This window comes from Phaenicophaeus curvirostris, chromosome 20 (genome assembly GCF_032191515.1).
Source record: "Phaenicophaeus curvirostris isolate KB17595 chromosome 20, BPBGC_Pcur_1.0, whole genome shotgun sequence".
Lineage (NCBI taxonomy): Eukaryota > Metazoa > Chordata > Aves > Cuculiformes > Cuculidae > Phaenicophaeus > Phaenicophaeus curvirostris.
This window is the reverse complement of record NC_091411.1, coordinates 12,346,936-12,370,177: the sequence shown is the minus strand read 5'-3', so window position 1 is coordinate 12,370,177 and position 23,242 is coordinate 12,346,936. Positions and strand designations below refer to the sequence as shown.

The following is a 23,242-nucleotide window of genomic DNA, read 5'->3' as shown; positions in this document are numbered from 1 at the left end:
CTCATGTGGTCTAACCTTGGCTGAGCTGGTTTCGTTCTTCCTTCTGTTTTAGGAGCATCTCACATTTTTCTTCAATGAGCTGGTCTTTTTCCTTTATTACAGCAGCCAGATGTGAAACCTTCAAAGCAGACAAACAAACAGAACTCATTAAAGATATAAAAATAGGAGAGGGCATTGAAAGAATTCAGCATAGCTCTGAGCTTCAAATTTATTGTTTGTGGGAAGGACTGGAAAAGAATCCTTGTACCAGTGACAAAGGCAGTGGCTGGTACCTGCAGCTGGCAGGGCTGCCTGAGCTCTGTGCCAGGCTATATGACACCTTTGTGCAGCATTCACATTACAGGTAATGCCACGTGGATGTCTGTGGTCTGTCCAGACGCACAGAAGGCACCACCTCTACAACGCTGACCTCATCAAAAGGCACCAAGCTGGCGTGCTCTAAGAGCCAAACCACACTTGGCTCTGACTAACGCCGTGCCACAGTTACAGGCTGCCCTGTAACCACCTTTGAATTTAAAGTTTACTGAGGCAACCACTGCTGCCTTGCACACTGAGGATAAATTTCCGATTAATATTCCTGACTGTTCAGATACTTAAGCCCAAATCCAGTCTGGTCTGTGAAAGGTGAAGCACCCAAAGGTAGTTCAGACTGTTGGTATTAACCAACCTGCTGCTGTAATTCCTCTCTCTGTTTCCGTGTTTCTTCCAACGCTTTGGCAATTTCGACGCTGACAGTCTCTCTGCTGCTCAATTCATCCTGCAAAGCAAAAGGCATTCAGAGGTTACTCCAGACAACTAAAATCAGGTCAGCTTCTCATCTTTAAACCCCAACCCGTCAGCAACTAGAATTTACCGGTGTTCTAGCACAAAATGACTTACACTGCCAAATGAGAGTTACGTGTTTACTGCACTGCTGCACATGTAAGAGTAACACATAACTCATGTAAGAGGCCAAATATATCCAGTGCTTAAAAGATCTTTTATCCTGAAGTCTCTATGGCAAAGTAGCTCCTTCCTACAACAGATCTTTATTCCAACTGTGCATCCAAGAGTAGCCACATCCACAGAAAACACTTCCAACAATCTCAAATTACAGTCAGAGGTTGAGCTTCAGCTGTGGATACCTGACCAACTCCAGTTTCTAACTTCTACTTTGAATGCTATGACTGGAATTTGGTGTTGAACTACTCTGTATTCATTCCTGCTAACAGGATTTAAAAGCTCTTCAAGCCTGACAATATGGGAATGCATTACTTCTGCCTGATTTAGGCAGACCCAAGCATTCTATTTCAGAAAAGGATCAGCCATTTGCAACGCTCCTCAAATGCATTTCTACCCATACCAAACATGATGCAAACTGAATGTAACAAATATAACACACTTTGCCATTAACTGCTTCCAAACCAGACTCTGTATTTAAGCAGTATAACGAACCAAGTAAGCCCTTACCTTTAGCCTGTTCAATTCTGATTCTTGTTTTTTTAAAGCGCTCTCATACTCCTCTCTGCCTCCATTAAGAGTTTCATTTTCCTTTTCCAACTGGCTCTATAAAATAAAGACTGCATAAACGCCACGTACAATTATTCTAATGCTTTGTTTAATTAAACACATCAAATCCTTTGCTCATATTTAGTTTCTCAAAGCACAAGATCTACTAGGAAAGCTGAATAAGAACATCCAGAAAACATGTGAGGTCCACAAGCGACGCAAACAGCATTTTGTGCAGACTCACAAGGCCCACTGAACAGTTTCTGTACTTACGATCCTGCGCTGAGAAGCTGTTTTCTCAGATTCCCAAGCTGTCTCAAGAGCAGCAATTTGAGACTCCAGACCTGAAACTTTCTGATTGTACTGATGTTTCTCACTTAAAAGCTGCTGCTGTAGCTTACTTCTTTCATCCTCTAGATCATTTTGCTTAAGAGAAACAAAGAGCACTGCATTAACAAAACGGTATTCTGAAGCTCTGACAATAATCTGACACCAGCCCATGCGACACAAACTGAGGCTGCACTATCCCTTTGGCAGCAGCACCACGCACTCACGTACAGACACTTGTTTAGGAGACAAATACCAAGAAAACACCTCAGTAACAAAACAAACACAGCAAAGTGAGTGTCTCTGGAGATGCTGAAGACAGATATGCTACTGATCAGTAAAATATCATGCAGGACACTCACCAACTTCTGGGTCTTCAGACCCTGCTCAGCAGCTGCTTCTTCACTCTTTTTCAATGCTTCTGTTGCAATCCGTAGTTTTTCTTCCAGTTCTTTATTCTAAAATATAACCATACATTAAATTCCTTATCCATTGGCACCTACATTATAAAAACAAATGTACAGAACATGGGATGACCCATCAGGGAAGGCAAACACTAAAACCATGAAACCACATAGTTCAGAGAGACTGCCTACCGGACACATGCTGCTTTTTTAAAAACCTCTTTGGCACACCACTACCTCCCAGCAATGCTTCACTTCAGCTGTTTCATATGGTAGGGAAGATTGGTATGCAATCTCTAGACCCTTCTCCACGCCTGGGTGGGGAAATGACCAGAGGCACTGGTCAATTAGACCTTATTCTTTAGAGTATAAATGTGCTACACTGTCTCACTTTGGCTGAGAGCAAAAGTGCAGTGAGAGGAGCAGGCACAGGGCATAAAGAGGCTGGGAACAGTGGGAATGACTCTATGATTCTATGGTGAAATAAATCCTTACCTTTGTTTCCAAATGGCTAACAGACTCAGTGTGATGTGTTTTGTCTGCTAGCACCTGCTGCCTGGCTTCATCCAGTTTCTGCTCAAGAGTAGCTTTCTGAAGATTGCATCGAGGTGAAGAACACAAGGAAGGATAGACAAAGAGATAAGGGGTTTTTAAATTAAGAATTTTCTTTTCATTTCATTAATAAGGTCAAGCTACAATGGAGGAGATACTTTGATGTGCAACGCAGCTTTGCTCTTGGATACCAACAAGGTTGGTGCCACTGCACAGGGCCTCCACAGATCACACTGCCCTGAGATGACACCGTCAGTGTTAAGAATGGGAAATTCCCTGGCATCCTACCATGATCCAAATGTAAACACTAATCAGCAGCTAGGTCATAATTTTCTAACCCAGGCCAAGTTCAAAGCACAGGCAGCGTGCCAACATACACTAAAGGGACAAATGTGCCTGCATGACATCATTACGTATTCTTTCCATGGATCAGAAGTGAGGTACATCCTTAAAAAAAAAAGCCTCGCTAAGATTCCACTTTCAAGTCTATAAATGTACACTTACCTCTTTGAGTAGCTCCTGCATGTGTTCATCCCCTGAAAGGTTTCTTTCCAGCTTTTTTTCCAAGACAGAGACTTTTTCCTGCAGCTGTTCAGTAAGTTTATTTCTCTCAGCAAATTCAAGAGTCATCTGTGACAACAAGAAATCACAGATTCTTTTTTGTAGTGAAGCTTTCAGCTAATCTACCATGGTTTGACTTTAAAAAGTACCACTGGAATGACAAAAGTCCTGTTTGAAAAAACAACATGATCCCAAAACACATTCTAGGCACCAAATTTCAAACTCAAAGTGCGTTCATTACCCAAAGGCACAACTTTACACCAGCCACCAGCAGAAGCATCTGAAAGCATTTCACCTTTTGCTTGTGTTGTTCATATTCTATCTTCAGAGATTCATGTTCCATTTGCAACGTTTCCAGTCTCTTCTCACAACCAGAACCAGCAACTCGAGCCTCAAAATTGAGAGAAATTACTTGCTTTGAAACTTGGATTTGCAAACCCACACAACTGACATCTAATCTAACTTCTGCAGACAAGGAGCTCTTTGAAGCAAATCTCACTTAGCTCAAACTTACATTTTGCAAGTCTCCAGAGAGCTGCTGAATGATATTTTGTAGCTCCTGTTCTCTTAATTCCAGAGCAGTGATCTTATTTTCTGCATTTGTCTCAGTTGTCATTAGTTTGTCTCTTCAGAAAGAGAAGAAGAAAAAGTGGCATACTGTTCCAGAAAAGTAATCTTTAGGAAAAAGGACTAAGCAACAACACGATTGTGTCCTAAAACCAGCCACTGCTTGCTTATACATTTTCCAAAACCAGTGACAGTTAAGCATTCAAACTATGAAAAAAAAAAAAAGAAATCGTAACCAGCTTACAAAACCCTAAGAAAGTACTACTTTAATTGGCTAGAAAATAAACATAAACTTGGCATTTATGTCAGCGCACTAGAAGGAATCACTGAGTCAGCTCACTACACACATCAACTCTTCTAAAAAGACAGAACTGCACATGAAGTAAAAGGACAGAGGAAATGCACCCCCTGCTCCTCATGAGCCACCAGCTCCATACCTCTGTGCTTCCAGCTCCAAGAACCGCTGCTGCAGCTCCTGAAGATCTTTCCTTAGGCCTGCAGACTCGCTGCTTGCATCCTGAAGCACCTCTTTAGTGTGGGACAGCTCTCGAGCACACGCCTCTAGTTCCTGCTCTGCTTTGCTCAGCAACTCTTCCTTTTTCAAAAGCTGAATATTAGAACGTTATCTTTGACAATACAGGTGACTTGAGAATACTGATAAAGCCTTCACATTGAAATTTGTCTTTCATCGAGTTATGAGATCAATTACAGGAATTATAACTCCCAGAAAAAGTCACTGCTGAAATAAACTATGTAATACTGTATGCATGGACCTACTGTTTGGATTCTAACATTGACCAATGCTGTATGCAAGTGTTAAGGCTAAAAATATTAACGCAAAGCTACGACTAACTTAGTATTCTAACAGAAATCTTAAGAAATAAAAAATTTAAAAATAATCTTACCATGTGTTTAACTTTGGCAATTTCCTGCTGTTGAAAGCCCTCCAGCTCATCAATGTCATCTCTCTTTTGAAAGAGGTTCAAACTCTGCTCCCTCAGTTCTTGTAGCTGCATTTGAAGCATTTTTTTCTCCTAATAAATCGACAAAACCAAAGGGAATCCAAGAATATTTGTTTGCTCATTTCACACCAGTGGGAGTTTAGTTAAATGCTCTGGGAAAGGACTCTTGAAGGCATAAGGCACTCTGACAGTGCTATATGCAGAACAAGAAATTCTTCCTGTATTAAAAACAATGCCTAGCAAATAGCTTTATTTATTTTATGAAGCAGACAACCTACTGGAAGACCTCAGACAGCCACTGCCTCCTGCTGCATCCCAGCTGCCTCCTCTGCAATAAAGGCAACTATTTGTTTCACCTTACAGAAGCAAATCTTTCTCATCAGAACCCATCAATCTTTACCTCCCCACTGGCAAATAATCCCAGAAATATCTCTTAGAGCACTGGGGCTGGTAACGAAAGCAAATCTCTGGCCTCTCTCACTGAACAAAGATCAAACAGTAAAAAGGGCTGAACAGAGCCGAGCTGTAGGAAGTGTGCAGGCTGAAGTTCACAAACACACAAGCACAAATTGCCCTCCCAAGCCTCAGAGGTTAGTTACCTTTTCAACTTGACCCAGTTTTTCCATCCATTCCTGAGCAAGAAAGGAGAAAAGAAAAACAAAATCAATTTGTAGACTTTCAAGGACCTTATGGTTTAAAAAAGAAATTGTATTGTTAACATAGATACTAAGCTGTGGTAAAGATTAAAAAAACACATCAGCCAAAGAAAAGCAACAGCTCGTGTTCCAATATATAAACACTGAGGAATCATTTATGCTACCTGAATGCACAAGCTTCATGCAAGAAAAATAAAAGTGACAAAAGCCCTGCTACAACTGAATCTCACCACACACAAGCGCAAGCTTAGCTTTTGACTAGAAACTGTTGTGGGCTTTTTAAAAGCAGCAAGAACAGTCAGGGTGATGATGGGTCCTGCACCATTTCCCACATTTGAACTTAGCACTCCCTTTCTTCCTCAGCGTTGGCACACTAAGCAACCCCAGTACTCAACATAAAACACCCAGGCTGTGCACGGATCCCTGCAGGCAGCCAGCCGAGCGCTGTGAGTGTCGTTACCTGGTCCTTCTTCTCCAGGGCCAACGCCATCCCCTCAGCCATCTTGGCTCGGCTGGCCTGGTGAGCTTCGTTCTGCTCCTGGAACTTCCTCATGGAGGCTATCGACAGACAAGACCCAGCTGTATTAAAAACTGATCTTTTAACATCGCTTCTCAATCTCCCTAACTTATAAATAACTTTAAAGAGCTACTCCTGCAAGTCATTAGCCCCATCTTGACTCTCCAGCACCAACACTGTGCCACTCATCACTTCACACAGTTTGCCTACCAGTCAAATAACAGACATAAGAAAAGACAGCAGCACTGTTCCTCACAGGATTGTAACAAAGCTGCAGGTTTCAAATTAATCTCTCCTGCACCCTAGCCACAAATCTGGGCAAAATGAGAGTAACAACAGCTTTGTTCAGCCAGCGCACTACTGCTGCTTTTTATACCGTAAGTTAGGCAAGAATTTGTGTTCTGTTTCTTGGCAATCTGGAGATGCAAACAACAAACATCTGAACATCAAACCCATTTCCTTCCAATCACAAGAGTTATCAACTTAAAAAAAAAAAGGAAAAAGGGAAGTACGTACAATCCTGATGCTTTTCTAATGCATTTTCAAGCTTCTCTTTTATCTTCTGCAAGTTTCGGATCTGATCAGCATAATCTTGTGCGAGGAGGGAGGAGCACAGACCAGGAATGAACAGACATTGGGGAAAGGGGTGAAACAAAAAAGGGGGGGAAAAAAAGAAAAAAAGGATGAGTGGAAAATGGCAATGATTTTCTCAACCAGAAAATCATTCCTGCCAAGGAAAACTTGAGTGACCACAACAATGAACACAAGCAAACAGTTCTGGGATGTCCACAGGGAAAGCGGTTGGCAAGAACAGGAGGAGCTGCCCCAGGTGTGCTGGTTACACAAGGGCAGGACCAGAGGACAAAGAGCTACTCCTGCTATTTACTTCATTCAGGAGCAAGGATCTGTTTGACTCCCTTCAGGAAAGGTGTCTCTCATCGGAGGGTGTGAGGTTGTGGCAATTCACAGACACCTGCATCCTGGTTCTGTGCTGCTTGGTGTTCAAGTCACGAGGTATTTCTGGAGCTGGGCTCCAATGGGGACTCCTGTTGGGCAGCACTAACAAACTCACACTCCTACCATCACTGCGGCTACTGAGCAGAACAAGGAATGCAGGTATAAAACCAATGTAAAACACCCTCCTTGGAGAGGTTTATGCACAATGGAAGTGAGGATTTATTTACTCGCTGATCAGGCTGCTTGCAACAGGCTCTTGACACTCACGCTCTCGCACTAAGCCCAGGCTGGCACCTGTAAGTTTACCTTATGTAAACACATGAACATTTTGCCCTTTCAAATTTCAAAAAAAAAAAAAAGCCTCAAGGCTGTTTTATGTTGAATCCTTTACTTTTTCATTTCTAAGTTCAGTTCTTAAAGGATGGCGCTGTGTTACTTTCAACATAGAGCACTTAGATCCCAAGAGCAACAAACCACTATGTATGCAGAGTAAAATACAGATGGGGAAAGGCATTTTTGAAGCACGGGGACAGAAAGCTATCCCAGCCATTCAAAAGAATCACATAAATGCATTGTGAAATCAGCAGAAGAGAGTTGGTCAGCTTTATAAACGCAGCGATACTAGATGCTCCCTATGTGAAAAACAGGGTTGCTACAAAGACATTTTCAAAAAACCTAACCCCATGTATCCTCAATAAATTAAAGCACTTGAGCCCAAAGGATAGTATTTTCTAAAGCAATAGTTTTTTATATGTATCAACACACATACCAGACAGCTTGACCTCCAGTTTTCTTATCTGCTCATTTCTTCTGAGTAACTGGGACGAAAGATCCTCTCTGGAGCTGCTTCCATCAGAAGCCTTGGCAGAAAAACACTCAGGTAACATAAAATTCAGAAAAAGTGACCCTGCCCTATACTGACTCTGTGACAATAAACACCATCCCATATAGGTCTATCGCCTCAGTTCTTCACAGAAAGGGGGAAGCTGTACCAGCACAGCAGAACATGTGAAAATGCTGAAAGGGAGAAACAGTATGAGCTGAAACAGCCAGCTCCACAACGCCAGCCCACTCCAAGATACACAAAGAAATTACAGCTGGAAACTGTTCAAATGGATCACTGCGGAAACGGCATCATAGAACAACTAAGAAGGGAAATATCAGGTCCTATAGGGTTTCAGGATGGGTCAAAGCAAAAGTCTTTCAAAAGCTAAGTCAGGAGGAAAGAAAAGGCAACAGTCCTCAGGTGGGATGAGCTGGCTGCAGCAGGAACACAGCAGCCTTTCTGTGCAATAGTCTCTCCGTGCAAAACCTACTGCATAAGTGACTTATGATGCTCTGCAGGGCTTCCTTGCTCCATAAAAATCAATATTAGGAGCATGAATATTGCTAAACCAACTAATTCTTGGAGTTTTGCTGAAAATCACTCAGCTACCTGCACAGGTTGTTTTCTGAACCCTAAACTCACAAGATGGTAAATGAGATTTCTACATGACAATCTATTAAGCACAGAAACATTTCAGAAAAACACAAGACTAACATATTCCCATTTTAAATGCATTCAAACAGGCATTCCAACCTTCTGCTTAACAGAACTGAAATTTCAGCTGAGCTTCAGAAAAAATGAGTTAAACTCAGATGGATAAATAACTTTTCCATTTTGCAGACAGCAAACCAGTATGACAATGCAGTGTGCTGCAACAGAGCAGGTGCTGCTGGCTCCGGCAGTGGTGCCACACCACGTCCTAACCCCTGTTCTGAAAAATACGACAGCCATCGAGGGGCAGAGGTGCTGAGTAGTGCAGGGTTTCATTTAATCCATACACTCCCGGAATCATACAGCTTGCCTAAGCAATGCTCTTTATTGAAAGGGAGCTTAAAGCAGACATTGGAGGAACTACAAGAGATCTGAGTACACCTTGCACAAACAATAGGCTCGAGTAGGAAGAGCACCAGGAAGCTGGGAGGTAAACACAGCCCCACAGCAAGGTCACAGCCAACCAGTGCTCAGCTTGCCTTCCTCCCACAACAGTAATTACCTTTACAAACAGGCATCTGACACATTATTGCAGCTGTATGCAGTATTTAGTGTCTGTTCAACAGTGTTACAGCTTTGTAACACACCTTTACATGGCACTATCAGCCTCCCAGGAACTATTATGGTTGGACTCGATGATCCAGTGGGTCTTTTCCAACCTGGGGATTCTATGATTCTATCGTGGTTCACATGCAAACGCTTCCTCTTAAGTACTTAAGCTTATTCAAGCTAACGATTCATTTACGTATTAAGATACACACCTACAAAGACAACACAACACGCGTCCAACTCCACCACCAGACTTCAAACGGTTCTCTTAAAGCCATAACAGAAGAGCTAGGAGGGAAACCAAACTCCAGAGCAAGGATAACTTACAAAGTCATCGCCAGAGTCTGCTCCCACGGATGTAATCGACTCCTTGCTGACAGACCTGGGTATCCTGGCCACCCCCCCGGCTCTGGGAGCCACGGCCGCCTCCTCTGCGATCTTCTTCTTCAGTTTGGCAAACATTTTACCGCTCTGCAGCACTAAAACAGCCAGGTGCTTTAAAAAGCCGCTGCCTCCAACGGGGACAGGATCCTGACGCTCTGTTTTAGGCTTCCAGACGCCGAGATTTAATCCCGTGCCTCGTCCACGCCCTTCTATTGCGTTTCTGGTTCCATTAAAGCCTTCAGAGCTGGAAAGCACCTGCAGACGAGAGAGATACGGCTTCCACACGAGACACCGCTGCCTGCACCAAACATCTACAGGTATTCCGATGCGTTTTAACGTCACCCCCGTTACAACGCGCTGAGCACAAAGGCACCTAGAGCGAAGCCCTTTCAGAAAAGCCGCGGGCCGCGGCAGCGCTCGGCTCACCGGGGCGGCAGCGGGGCGCGGGCAAGGCCCCGCCGGTCCGAACCGGCGCCCCGGGGACACGACCAGCGCGGCCCCCGAGCCCCCGCCGCCCTCCCGGGCTCCCCCCGCGCCGCCCTCACCGCCCGAGGCCCGGCCCGGCCCGGCCCGGTCCCGCCGCAGCTCCCGCCGCCGCCGCGGCCCCCGGCGACGCTGACCCGGAAGCGCCGCGCGGGCCGGAAGCGGCGCGAGCCCGTGCGCACGCGCGGGAGCGAGGCCACGCCCACTCCGAGCAGCTAACCACGCCCCTCACGTGGTGGCCACGCCCCGTACGCACAGCCCGTCTCCGCCTGGCCCCGCCCCCTCGTCTGGCCGCGCCCCCAAGGCGAACGAGGCGAGGGCCGCGGTCCCGGCCTCGGGGGGAGCCCCGGCCGCTCGGTGGGTGCCCGGTACGGGCCCCTCCGGGGCACAGGGACGCTCTCCGGGGCAGATACCGGCCCCTCCCTCTCCCGTAACTGAAGCGTGTGAGGAATCGGCTCAAGCCCCAAGCCTGGGAGAAGTGCCAGGGGGCAGGACGAGAGGGAATGGCCTCAAGCTCCACCAGGGGAGGTTCAGGCTGGACACTGGGAAAAAATTCTTCACGGAAAGGGTGATTGGGCACTGGAACAGGCTGCCCAGGGAGGGGGTTGAGTCCCCTTCCCTGGAGGGGTTTAAGGCACGGGTGGACAGGCCCTGAGGGACATGGGTTAGTGATTGATGGGAATGGTTGGACTCGATGATCCGGTGGGTCTCTTCCAACCTGGTGATTCTATGATAAATCCCTGGGAAGAGGGCTGTACAGCGGCTGAAAGCGGACACGGACACGCGCTGCTCCGTTCTCTTTAATACATATCCAAGTACCTGTACATATGTACATATTTACAATTTACACAGCCAGTAGATGTATGCGGATTGTACACAGACACACGAACGCCTACAACACACATGCACACGCACAAACACACACTCCGAAAGACTCCACATCCCAGGTAACAAAGTCCTGCCGTAGTCCGAGGAGCAGCACCGAGGGGTGGGGGGCTCAGAAACAGCGGCTTCGAGACTGGTGGACAAACACGAGCATCCACAGAATATTTTACACTGGAGAAAGTAAAGAATAGGTGGCGTAAGCTTAAGCCCAGCTACACAGAACTTTCATGCAAGCTTCCCAGCCGCGCTGCTCTGCTCCCCAACAGGCCCACCGCGATGCCACGGCGGTCGCCAGGTCCTGCAGGTTTTTCATCTAAAAACAGAGGCATGGCTGGAGTTCAACATAAAAGCACCAATCAGATTTGTCCTTTCGTTACTTTTCCAGCAGGAAGAGTGAAAATGGACTTTTTCATTTACTAGTTTAAAACATTTTTGGTCCCTTCTCCTCGTGCGGCTGGGAGCTGCAAGAAGGCCTCTAGCTCTGCGAGCAGGGCAGCACGGGCCAAAGGAGCCAGCGGGCACTCTTCCCAGCAGCCGGAACAGCCTTTCCGAAGGCCACCGCGTGCCTCAAAATACCCAGAGCATGATGGGCTGAGAGAGCGCCCACACGGCTGCCAAACATCGCTGCAGCCCCTTAGCTTTACTGGTTCAAAGACAGGGCTGAGGGGCGTTGGTGGGCATGCAAAACGTTAACAGGGCTTTACAGCAGCACCGCGTTGTTTAACCTGCAGGAGAAACACCAGCACCGCTCCTAGGGATCCAGCGAGAGGGGCAGGTACAGGAGTGGCAGGGAGGGCTCGTACTCAGCGCTGTATGGGACACCTTTCAGCTCCTGCTGGGGACGGGTAACACTGTGGGAGCCACACGTTCCTTCCACACATGGAAAGGAGGGGTAACACCTGCTGAAAATTTAAGAATTTGTGCCTAGTACCTCAAACTGAAGAATGCCCTCTCCTCCGGGAAAGCTGTGGCAGCGATACAAACGGCAAGATGACGCGTATTACAGTGAGATGGGGGTCAGCTTTCTTGGTTCTGTAGTTTGTTAATCTGCCAAACAGGCACAGAGGAGACTGTGTCCTTGGCCAGCAGTATAAAGTTCTGATATAAAATTGCTATGTCAAATTTATAGGGAGCATTAAGTATCTTTAGAGCTTCACTTCAAACCCACCGCCCCAAATGCAACTCAACTGTCTGCAGTTTTGACTCCTTACTCGCCTAAGACTGAAAAAATATATTTGTTATGAAGGACTCTGGTTATTGCTATTGTAGGTTTGCACTGTGTGGTTCCATCTTTACCGTTTCAAATCCAGACTCTTTGGGGATAAAATACTGGATTTTTTCTATTGATTTTTTTTCCAATTTCTTAAAATTGTATAAAAATAAAGGATCTCCACAAACATGGGCTAAAGGTAACCAGTAATACTTCTATGCTTAGGATCAGCTGTTGGAAATGTGGTTGATCGCCACAAGACCAGAAATAAACCTCTAACGATTCTTTAGTTTAACATTTAAAAGACATGAAAACTTCTGCTTATAAAATTGACCCCATACAGACTGGAACAGCCACGCTAACAGCTGTTTAGTATTCCTTTGTAAAATAATGGTCCTAAATTTAAAAATAAAATCAAGTACTTCCTTTTATGAATTTCACATTATAAAACTGCACCATTCAAAATCTGTGGCCAGGGAAACCCCTTCGCAGTAAGACAGTTTCTTTTAATAGTCATCAAGGGTGTTTTCCAGGAAAACATTCCTAACATCCAGTATGGAAGCGAGCTCCAAAATGTGCTTTTGGAGGTGAGGGTTCTCCACCGTTTCGTCTCTCGGCAGCTGAGGATAAGATTCTGGATAATTTCGAGTTTCCTGCTAGATGACAGTGAAAACAGAGAATCAGATATCTGTTTATTTCTACACCCTTTACAAAGAACATTGCAAAAGGCCAATGTCACCTAAGAGGCACCCTGATCTGTTGAGCACGCCACAGAGGGAGAAAATATCCTAGCGCTTTCAGTTTTCTCTTCCCATGGACCCAGAGATGGTCACAGAGGCCATACAAATGCCCATTCATCTAAGATGGTGAATAATGTATTGACAGAAGCCTTGTGAAAAAAGAAAAGAAAACATCAAAAAGACTTCATGCATACTTACCTACCGGCCTGGAGTTCACTTCTTGATATTACAGACACATAAGCATCTCCAGTGGGAGATTCATCATCCTAAAACAAATGTCTGACACCGGGGGAAAATCTGTCCCCACTAACAGAAAATCTGCTTCTTTCCCCTGATACCAAAGCAGCCCAGGTAGCTAACAGGCCTCGAACGCTCCTAGACGTCTGTGCTCAGACAGGACGAACACTGCACCTTTCTGTGCTTTGCCTTCCATTTATTCCTGTAGTGTTTAAAATGGAGCAGGCAGTTTATGTGCCAACACTCATGTCTATAAAACGGCACAGGTCCAAAAGGGGACTTCACCGTTGGCACAGCATTAACCCACCAGGGAGGGAGAATGCCATCTTCCTGCTTAGCTTATTCATTTACACTTCAAAGACCTTTCAAAATCCATTCACGCTAGAATCCATTCCAACAATAACCTTCTACTCCTCCCCACTTCTTCCTGTATCCTTGTTCTACACCTTTCTATTTGTGTGGAAATAATAATCTTGAATTATTAAGAGGAATTTTTCCAGCAGACAAGGCTGTTCAGAGTGACATAAATGAATCAGTGTGTCTGCTAGTTACAAGAGGAATAAGGCTTCAGCAAGGCAAAGGCTTTGTGCTTTGGAGATACAAAGGCACAGATTCAATACAAGCTGCAGGCATTAGCATGTGAGCATTGGTTATCTTTCTGAAGTCACAGCGATATGCTTAGCCCTAAGACCCTTCCATCCCCAGTTCTGTGTGCACTGGATTGTTGTTCCCACAAAGGGATAAGATATCCCTGCCTACCCGGAATATTTTGTGCATCCTCATAGTAGCCGAACAGAAGATAAATCTTGTTAGAAGCAAGCGAAGAAATTCATCCCCAAAAAACTGAAGAAAGGACTGATCTGTAAAGAAGGCAAAGAAAACTCAGTTTAGAAAGGCTTAAAATATAAATGGAAGAGGCTTAGGGGACACCACTACGGAGTCTCACGCATTCCCCTTGTTCACTGTGCTGTCCAGTGGAGAGGCCGAGCACACAGCACCCGCTGCAGCAGCAGGCTAAGGTGCATCCCGAAGCACGTACCTATGGATCGGGAGTGGGTCAGCAGCTGGGCAATATCCCGGTTGATTTTTCGAAGATAATCTTGACACTTCTCCCACAATCCTCTGCGCATGCTTGATAATCCAGAGACAAACAGGAATGCCATTAAAGGATTGTTCAGAAAGAGTGTGAAGAGGCTACCCCGCTGAGACTGATCTGAAAGACAAATCAATAGACAAAGAGACACATTGGGCACACGAAACAGAAAAGCTGTCCCCGCCACAGGGTGAGGCCGCTCACCACTAGATCCTGCATCAGAGGAACTGCTCCTTTGTGCTAGTTATGTCTTCTCTCCTCTCGTGACAGACCTGCTCTCAAGATGATGCAATGACTGGCAGTAAAGGCTTCCTGGAAACGTGCATTAATGCCAAGAGAAATGAGATTTTCCCATGACTTGTGGGAGGCCTGTGTCTTTGTTTTGAGCATGTAACTTGAACAAAAAAGTCATATCCAGAACAACTGACAGAAGATACTGATTATAAACTGTACTGAGAAGTATTAAACGTGGACATTCTTATTCCATTAAAAAAAGCAGGCAGTTGAACCTATACACCCACTCCCCAACATCCATATGGTTGTCCTTCTATAGGGAATGACAATTTACATTCACTCTCTGCAACTCAATGTGATACCCAGAGAGCCAAGCTTCATCTGCAGTCAGCTGGGAATGTTGTGCCCACACAGTACGGCCACCTCCTCATCAGCAAGGATCAGTGACTTGTTTTAGTGCATTTTGGAGTTTTCTGGACTTGGGCTCACAGCACGCATGATGTAAAGCCACACTGACCCAGGGGCTCAGTTCGGGTCAGCTGAGAAGTCTCTGGATGGTGCCATAATACACTGATGAAAAGCTATCTTTTCCCGAAGAATATAAGTTATATTTGTTAAGGATAAACATATGATGCAACCAGAACTTGTCAGGAAATCCAATACCACACATACCTTGTAACGCTTTGGGATACGCTGTCGGAGAGAGCAAGCACACCAATGGCTGTCCAAATAAGTTTGTGAAATTCTGTAACAGAGAAGAATTTTGAAGTATTGATGGTCACTTTGCTTGCTTTTAAATATTCAGCAGGTTAAGGGCACAAGCAAAGACTATTAATGACAGAGAACACACTAATGCCCGTCACACAGCTCAGCACTGGCAGTAAAGCTGACAAGTTGAGTTACTGATAGCTCAGAGCACAGAAGGAATTTTAATGCTCTCATTTCACTGCTGCCGAGAGCAGACACTGATTTAATGGAAATACGGCTTCCAGTAGTAATGTCACTTGAAAAAAAATCATGCTCTGTAGTAAGAGTGAAAGCCACTGGCTTTCAGCTCAAAACAGATCCAGCACCTCTCTCAATAGCGACTGAACTATCCAGGCAAAGTAATTTCTTTCCCCTTTTCTTTCTAGCAGGAGAAGCTACTTCTGATGAAACAGAAGAAGCCAGTGGAGAAAAGTTTTAAAAGAAGTTTCCTTTGAGGCAAGTACATCATCACCTTAACATCCACTATCCCGAACACTCAGTTTACAACATGCATTTTGTGCACCTTCCACCAGCACTTTAAATATTGCCTGCGTGTCCTGTGGCACAAGGAGCTCCCCAGAAACCTCAAACGACTCCGCTGTCCAGTTTCACCAGCGTTTACCCGATAACAGCCCTACCACGTGTCTGCCTGGCAGGTATATTGACCTGTAATAATTACCACCAAGAAAGAAGAACTCATTTACCCAACCTCATTAGCTATCCCACCAAAACAGCTTTCTTACAACTGAAGGTTTGCAAAGCCATAGAAAATTCAAGTGACTGTCTTCATCCTGTCAGAGCACACCCTCAAACCACACATCCAGAGTGCAATACACGCTGCAGATTCTATTCCTCAAATTGGCAGGTAACAAATATCAGGTATTCAGCATCAGAAGTACTGGCTTGTGTACGCTCACCAAAAAGCTGATTTTTTAATTCCTTCTGCTCAAATCAAATAGAATTTCCCCTTCCGGGCACTATATTTCAATCAAATTAGTTTACTGAATTAATTTAATCAAAGTCTGCTAAACACTGAGGACAGTAATCTAGTCTGATCAATATAAAACATTTCCCATGTCTGACAGAGTGCTGACAAGGCCTGAAACCCTTCTATTTCATTAAGAGCCCAAGGGAGATTTATAACGCTCAATACTAAGGTTTGATCTCGGCTGAAGAAACAAAGACACTGCCATGAAGACAGTAACTGCAGGCCAACCCAGTAGGAGTTACACTGAACTGTAAGAACCATGTAGAACTCCAGGAGGAGCCATGCCAGCCAAAGCCACCCTGAGCTGTCTGCTCCCCGACAGGTCGCATGCTCTGAAGTACAACGTGTGCTGCGTGTTCGTGTTGAATTCTACCTGGTATCACGCAGAGAGCGGAGCAGAGTGTCCATCCGCTCCATCAGCACAAAGGACGATGCAGTTAAACACCGCCTGTGGCTACAAAGCAACACCAAGGTCACTCATGTATTTCAGGAAAGGCATTACTCACTAACAATGCCTGAGATCATTCTGGACTTTGTCCCTGCAGAGGTTAATCGACGTAGCTAGCACGTCCTTCGAAGGGGAGAAACTCCACAGTTTAACATGGAACGCGCTCGCAGGAAGACAGCTGCATCTAAACCACTGATCCAGGAGGAGAAGGCTCTCAAGCTCCCAGGTACCTGTCTCAGCTCTTGCCCAGACACAACCTCCTACCACAGCCCAAGGGAACACCAGGATTCTCTCACCACCACCTCCGCTCCTGATTTCCACAGAAAAGCACCGTGGGCATCCCTGTAACACGGAACAGGAGCACGTCACAGCCACGGTGTGGACCGAAGCAGCACCTGGTGCACCAGAAACACCTGCCCTGTGGTCTCGATGTGGGTAGCAGCTCTGGATAAGGAATGTCCTACCTTTCAGTACCTGGACAACTCCAAAAAGGATAAAACATGTTTTTGCTTTAAATTTGACCCTGTTTTATGCAGTATTCCAGTTTTCCAGCAGAAGCACTGCTGCTTTTTAAAATGTGTGACATGTACATCTCTTTCCAAAAACGAGCTACCCATCCTCTCCAAAAGAGGTCACTGCACATGTAAGCTTTACTAAGCTGGGCCTTTACACCACATCACTGACAAAAGCCGTGCATTCTTACTGGCCAAAGGTTCTGGTTCAGTTTGGATTTTTAAGATTTTGCATTTCACCATAACCTTCGACAGGCACAGCTACAAGAAGATACTGATTTTAAAATATTATTTCACCCACATACAGAGCAGTAACTTCCAAGAACACAGCCATCTATATTTAAATGGAAGTGTTAAAAAAAAAAAAAAGTCATGGCTTTAAGTAGAAGTGCTCCATTTGCAGTGATCTTCTACTTTCAGCTAAATACACAGGGGAGGAAGCGGTTCAAGTGCCACTGATCTGGCAAACCAGCAAGTCCCTTCCTGGCAGGACTTTACTTCCAGTCATTCACCATTTAAGCCCTCCAGAGAGAGAGAGAGGATGTGAATGCCTGCAGGGGAGCAGAAACGGGCTGTAGAAAAAGATGTGCGAGCAGTTGCTGTTACTGCCAGTCTTGCTAGCAGTGACATTTAAATGTCAGGATCGCTACAGTCCTATTGGAAAAGATCAGAGCAGCCACATGGAAAAAAAGTCAGTACAGTAGCTTCAACCTCTCACACAACTGCACAGAGCCTCTTTCTTTGTGCCAGGGCTTGAGTCTACAAATGAAACACCCAGAGGAGAGTCACAGGACAGCACTATCGGTGTAAACTGGCGACAAGGAACCAAGCACGTAAGCACACAGAGCGATGACAGACAGGAATTTACAGGGGCTAGAAAATACTGAGACTGAGAGCTCTGCCATCTGCCTTCAGCTGAAACCAAAACGCTTAACCTCATCCCACATCTATCTGCCTCAGTTCAGTGGCAATCGATTGCGAATGTGAATGGCTGTTCTCATAAATATATATTTATATACGTATTCTTTTTTCCATTCTTTTTTTCAGATTCCTCACAATTGTGCCCACACGATTCTGCTCTGGGTCAGAGCTGCTAGCAGCCACTTCCATAATCCTGTCCTGAAATACTTTGAAAACTCACATTTCTATACTCCTTGCATACAGGCAATCGGACTTCTCTCACACCAGCCGCTCTGTGTGCTAAACAGAGTGTATTTTACACTACTGATGGGCAGTTCACTGCAGAACAAAGAAAAGAACCTCAATGGAAGTTACAGTTTTTGCTGACTGTGTGCCCACAAAGCTAAAGAAAATTAAATTTATTAAATTTAAATGCACAAAAAGCAAATTCTAGTGTAAACACTTGACAGTTTTCTCACAAGAGCCAGAAATCTACCTGTGGGAACCCATCACCTCAAGACCCTTTGCTCTAAGCAGCCCACAAAATCCTGGTGTCCAGAGCTGTGTTTGAATTAAGAATCACCAGGAACCCCTTGCTCTTACAGAGCTGATCCACTTGACACCTTTCAGCAATTCTACTAGAGGGGAAGGGGATAAAAAAACCCTAAAACAAAACAAAAACAAAAGCCCAAGCCACAGTTTTTACCCTGAAACGAAACCAAATCCCCCTGCTGTTATACTGGAATGAATATCAGGAAAGAGCAGAGGAAAATAAATCCCTTCCAAATTCTCATTTTCTCAGAAAGACAAGCAAACCATTCTAACTGTACTTCCCTCCTTTTAAATGGGGAAGGGAATTCAATAAAAAGCAGATTTGCACTGAAATCTAGTGTGGTGAGGTTAAATGCAGCAGGATTATAAAAGCCCTTTGGAATGCATCACAACGCAACAAACCAAAAACCGTCTGGGGAGGCTGGACCGGTATTCAGACTGTCAGGTATGGGTTCTGTCGCTCGATCCAGAACTGTTCCGAATCATACTGACCCCTGATTTAGCACCTCTCCTGGGCCACCAAACGCCTTGGAAACAACTGATGCACGCAGGCTGTGGATACTGAACAAGGAACAAGTTCCTCTGGCCACTAGACGTCCCTATTCCTCCTCGGAAATGCAGCTGTGAGCGCTCACTTTTCTCACTGCACATAATGGAGCTATAAAAGGAAGCCATAAGGAAGTGGCACTTTCCCCACATACAGTACATTCCTAATACCCCATTCATGACTGAAACCAATGAAATGCCATCCAGGCGCAACTGAGATTGAAACGTCTGTTTCTGTATTACCCGAACTGCAGCTTCCCAAAGGTGATCTGGCATGGAGTAAACTCTCCGGTAAGCTCAGAGCACCCTAGCCAGGGGGCTCACTGTCCAAGCATCTGCACTCTACAGTAACACCGGAGGCTGATTTGACTCCTGTCATTTCCTTGGTTCAGGTACTTCTCAGACACAGGCACCCCGTGTTATATAAGATCAGACTCAATGCTTTGACTCCTTTCTGTTGCTTAAAAGCAACAGTGTTGGATGACTGGAAACAAACCCAAGTAGATTAGTTATCTCCCTCCCCCATGCACACACACCGAGATTTGTCTTTGGTATATAACAAAAATAAACCTTCCACCAGAGACCTTGGAAATCTGGAACCTTTTTTCCCTCCAGGAGGATTTATTACTTTCCAATGAGCGGCTGTTCATGTGCTTCTTCTTGTTCCTATTCATAGGATCAGATCCTGACTAGCATGCACAACCTCAAAAGAAAAGAAAGACTGAATACAAACGGTTTAAAAAAATCACCTGTTAAAAGTGTAAGCTAACTAGGGGTTGGCACGGTATCCTACCATACGAGTAGCTGCCTTCAAGAGCCTTACCTTGTAGGCGACACTGTTGGAAGAGTCCACAATGATAAACAGGGGCTTTCTTGTGAAAGGGTAGAGATCTCCAGGGTGCAGACTGGAAAGAGAAAGGGACGCTTCACAGAGCACTAGAATAGCTGCAAAGCCGTGACAGTGCACAAGTTTCTCAGACCATGCCCAGACAAAAAGCAAGCACATTCCTGATGCCCCAGCCCTCAGCTTCATCCTCAGAGAATACCTACAAATCTGATTTGGTATTCTCTATAACGTGGGCTACTGGACTTAGTAGTTCTTTCCCAACAAGAGATGTTTGTCTTGAGGAGTCAGCCACCATTCACTCAAAGTTTTCCAGTAATAAAGAATTTATGTTAAGTCACAGCAATACTTTTGAGTGTTTAAATCATGAGAGTTGCATATTCATTTCTAATCATTTCACTTCAAGGCAATCTACATAATGATGTCCTACAGTGATGAATTTGAACTCAAGAGGCTTTAGTGTATTTTTCTCCGTTAAAGTCAAACTCCTCTGAACCTGCAGCTGTCACACTCAGGGCACTTACCAGTGCATCTCCTTGTAAGACTGGTTTCGCTTGTGGATGGCATCCCCGTTTATGATGTCCCGGTTGCTATTTGTCAGAACACCACCGAAATCATACGGACCTACACGTGGCACAAGGAAAGCTACAATTAGCAGAGGCAGCTCACCTCTGTTAGGGATTTAATGATTACGTGAAAGCAACAACAACCCCAGAAAAGGAAGGGAATCTGCACTACTGCAGCTGAAAGGAGGGGATGGACGAGTGGGGAGACTTAGTACTGACTACAGATTCAGTTTTATGCATCTTTAGTAGTTTCAGCATCTATCAAATGGAAGCAAGTAATTCGTAACTTCTAATTTATTTATTTGCTATTTATCCACAAACATAATACAAAAGATCCAAACATTAGCTCTTACTACACTACATAGCAGAAAGATTAAAACCCATGACACATCTCATACAGGAAAATCAATCCCTTTGTAAAATGGCTACATGAGCCAGCAGATTCCAGAGTCAGAATCAGACCAAAAAATAAAGCTAAACCAATCAAAACCCCACAGCGTCTCAGAACAGACATAGTACTGTCACTGCAAAGGGGAGAAGAGAGAGCTCAGAAAGCAAATGTGCTTTCAACACTCCCGGAAAGGACAAACCAGTTTTAACCAGATTTCAAATCTGCAGCAAAGTTTTTTTTTTTTAAGGTTTCAAAGACAGAATTCACAATTTTTTAATGCACACAGCCTGGACGTGTTTCTAAAGAAATACTCTGCCAAGATAGCACAACCGAGCTACCCGCCTAACTGTCTGATGGGGAGCAAAGATGGAAGTGGTGGCTATAAAAATCAAATCCTACACAAAAATGATGTGCCAGAGATACCAGGGAATATTTCTGCCACTGAGACTGCTATGAAACGTCACTAACATCAGTAAAATAAAGTATTAGGATGTCCTTATCCTGTTATACATTTGCAGAGTTAGTCGACTCATATTTGGCCACCAAATGCAATTTTTTCAGGTTGGATACAGAAGACATTTCCATTTTAAGGGAAGCTTTGCGAATACAAAATTAGAAACAGAAAAGACACTAATTTAGCACTGTTACAAATGTCTTGCGTGATCCATCAAACACAAATGGCTTACAGGCGATCAACAGTGCAACTCGCAGCAGCTCTCCCTTTTAATAAGGTAGAACTTTCTGTCTGCGCAGACCACACTACCTTATTAAAAGAATGCAGTTGTAGCGGGATTTATTCAACGAAAGCTGAAGCCCGACTGTGCAGCTCTTCAGATGACAGAGCCTGGGTGCCTTTTAGCAAGGTATTAAGCTGAAACAATACATGCAGTGAAGTGGATGTAACATGGGCTTTAAAGAACACAGTTTAGTTAGAACCTATCACCAAGTTTGCAGCAAAAAGTAAAATGTTAAAAGCATTTTAAAAAATCACTGCCACGACCCAAGGCTGACAGGGATTTTTTTCCTTTAACATTTTGAGAGCTCTACACATCGTGCACTGGAGGGACAAGGCATGCATCTTATAAAGGAATGCAAGTCTCAAACAGATGAGGTGTGTACAATATTTAGGATGTTAAAGACTTTTTTTTTTTCCTTCAATTCCATAAACAGATCTTTTGATGGCATTTACTTCAACCAACCATTTTTCAGATTTCAGATTGCAGCTGCATCCAAATATTCTGCTCAGTTGCAGAGAACAGGAGGATGAGGTGAGGGGAACTGTCAAACATCATGAGAAGGGCTTGAATTGTCAGGTTAACAAGCGTGCAAATAGACCGGTCCCTGCAGCCGCTTCAGCCCTTTTACTACCCATCTCCTGCCCAGATGTTCTCATAGCACTGGAAAGTGAAAGAATCAAAGTGCTGTTTAGCCAGTTTATTCACTTTGCACTGATGCATCCACTGAGCCATGGGGTCTTCACAATTGGTGAAGCTGTTAGTACATCAGATGCATCAAAAACTGGATATGTCCTTTGAAAAGGTCTCAGGTTAATGCACAATAATTAAAACACAAGGAATTAACTATTGTTGGGGGGGGAAGGCAATCTTACTAAGCAGACAGGAGAATAAAATTGACTTGTCTTTTACAAGGAGCTTTGTGACATCTTTCTTGGTCACTTGTCCTGGAACATAAAGAGAATTCAAGCCCTGTTCATGACAGGGAGCATTCCTTTATTGTACCTTCACTATCCGAACGACCTGATGGGAACACGCCCGTGGCAGACAAGTAAATCAGCAGCACACTGTTGGCAGGCAGCTCCTGAAATTCAGATAGAGAGAAGAGTGGCAAGGCACAAAATGTATACGCTCATTTTAATATTCAATCGTCACCCTCATAAATGCATTGTCATTTCAGGCGGTGCTACTCCTGCTTCTGGCCTCCCTCCACTCTGTTCTTGGTCCCCACTGATACACCCTTCAAACAGATGAGGACACAGACAAAAATGTAACCGGACGATACCTTCATAGGTTTTTTCCCCACACCGACCTCAAGGCTGATACTAGCGGTTCAAGTAGCACTGAAAAAGCATCTGCTTCTGCACAGATTCTCTTATTACCCAGCCAAATCTAGGGCTTTCCAAAATCCAGGCAGCCCCTAACTCCCAAACAATTCAGGATCCTAAAGGAAGTTCTTTGTTTCCAAATACCCCAGAGCCCACAACATCTACCTCTTCCCCTCAACCCTTCCCAGCTGGACAACAAGCACAGCACAGCCCAGCCAGGTTTTGTACAGACCTGTAAAAGAAGTCTATTTTCCACCTTCCTAATGGGCTGCCTATGAGAAAACAGGTGCTTTTAATGTCTGTAAAAGGCTGAGCATGCAGGCACCTGATACCCTAAGCGGTA

At 44.7% G+C, this 23,242-nt stretch overlaps 2 protein-coding genes across 4 annotated transcripts in view; both read right to left on the bottom strand.

Annotated features, from left to right (window-relative positions):
- GOLGA1 (golgin A1) overlaps window positions 1-23,242 on the bottom strand; it is an 80,322-nt gene that overhangs the window by 6,212 nt on the left and 50,868 nt on the right. The window contains exons 1-17 of one of the 3 annotated variants that reach the window (XM_069873450.1): window positions 10,007-10,025; window positions 9,405-9,716; window positions 7,761-7,851; window positions 6,551-6,625; window positions 5,978-6,075; window positions 5,461-5,493; window positions 4,805-4,933; window positions 4,337-4,494; window positions 3,847-3,958; window positions 3,628-3,723; window positions 3,276-3,401; window positions 2,715-2,810; window positions 2,178-2,273; window positions 1,762-1,914; window positions 1,450-1,545; window positions 668-757; window positions 16-118 (exon numbers count right to left, since the gene is read on the bottom strand). In XM_069873450.1, coding sequence (XP_069729551.1) covers window positions 16-118; window positions 668-757; window positions 1,450-1,545; window positions 1,762-1,914; window positions 2,178-2,273; window positions 2,715-2,810; window positions 3,276-3,401; window positions 3,628-3,723; window positions 3,847-3,958; window positions 4,337-4,494; window positions 4,805-4,933; window positions 5,461-5,493; window positions 5,978-6,075; window positions 6,551-6,625; window positions 7,761-7,851; window positions 9,405-9,539 — 1,687 coding nt within the window. In that variant the 5' untranslated portion in view covers window positions 9,540-9,716; window positions 10,007-10,025. Of the gene's footprint in view, window positions 1-15; window positions 119-667; window positions 758-1,449; window positions 1,546-1,761; window positions 1,915-2,177; window positions 2,274-2,714; window positions 2,811-3,275; window positions 3,402-3,627; window positions 3,724-3,846; window positions 3,959-4,336; window positions 4,507-4,804; window positions 4,934-5,460; window positions 5,494-5,977; window positions 6,076-6,550; window positions 6,626-7,760; window positions 7,852-9,404; window positions 9,717-10,006; window positions 10,026-23,242 lie in introns of those variants that run through there. The other 2 variants (XM_069873448.1, XM_069873449.1) reach the window with 2 other exon arrangements.
- Window positions 10,729-23,242, bottom strand: part of SCAI (suppressor of cancer cell invasion) — a 42,045-nt gene continuing 29,531 nt past the window's right edge. The window contains exons 12-18 of the mRNA XM_069873645.1: window positions 22,577-22,655; window positions 20,405-20,504; window positions 19,860-19,941; window positions 15,016-15,088; window positions 14,056-14,229; window positions 13,776-13,876; window positions 10,729-12,695 (exon numbers count right to left, since the gene is read on the bottom strand). Of these exons, the coding sequence (XP_069729746.1) occupies window positions 12,546-12,695; window positions 13,776-13,876; window positions 14,056-14,229; window positions 15,016-15,088; window positions 19,860-19,941; window positions 20,405-20,504; window positions 22,577-22,655 (759 nt within the window). The 3' untranslated portion in view covers window positions 10,729-12,545. The remainder of the gene's footprint in view (window positions 12,696-13,775; window positions 13,877-14,055; window positions 14,230-15,015; window positions 15,089-19,859; window positions 19,942-20,404; window positions 20,505-22,576; window positions 22,656-23,242) is intronic.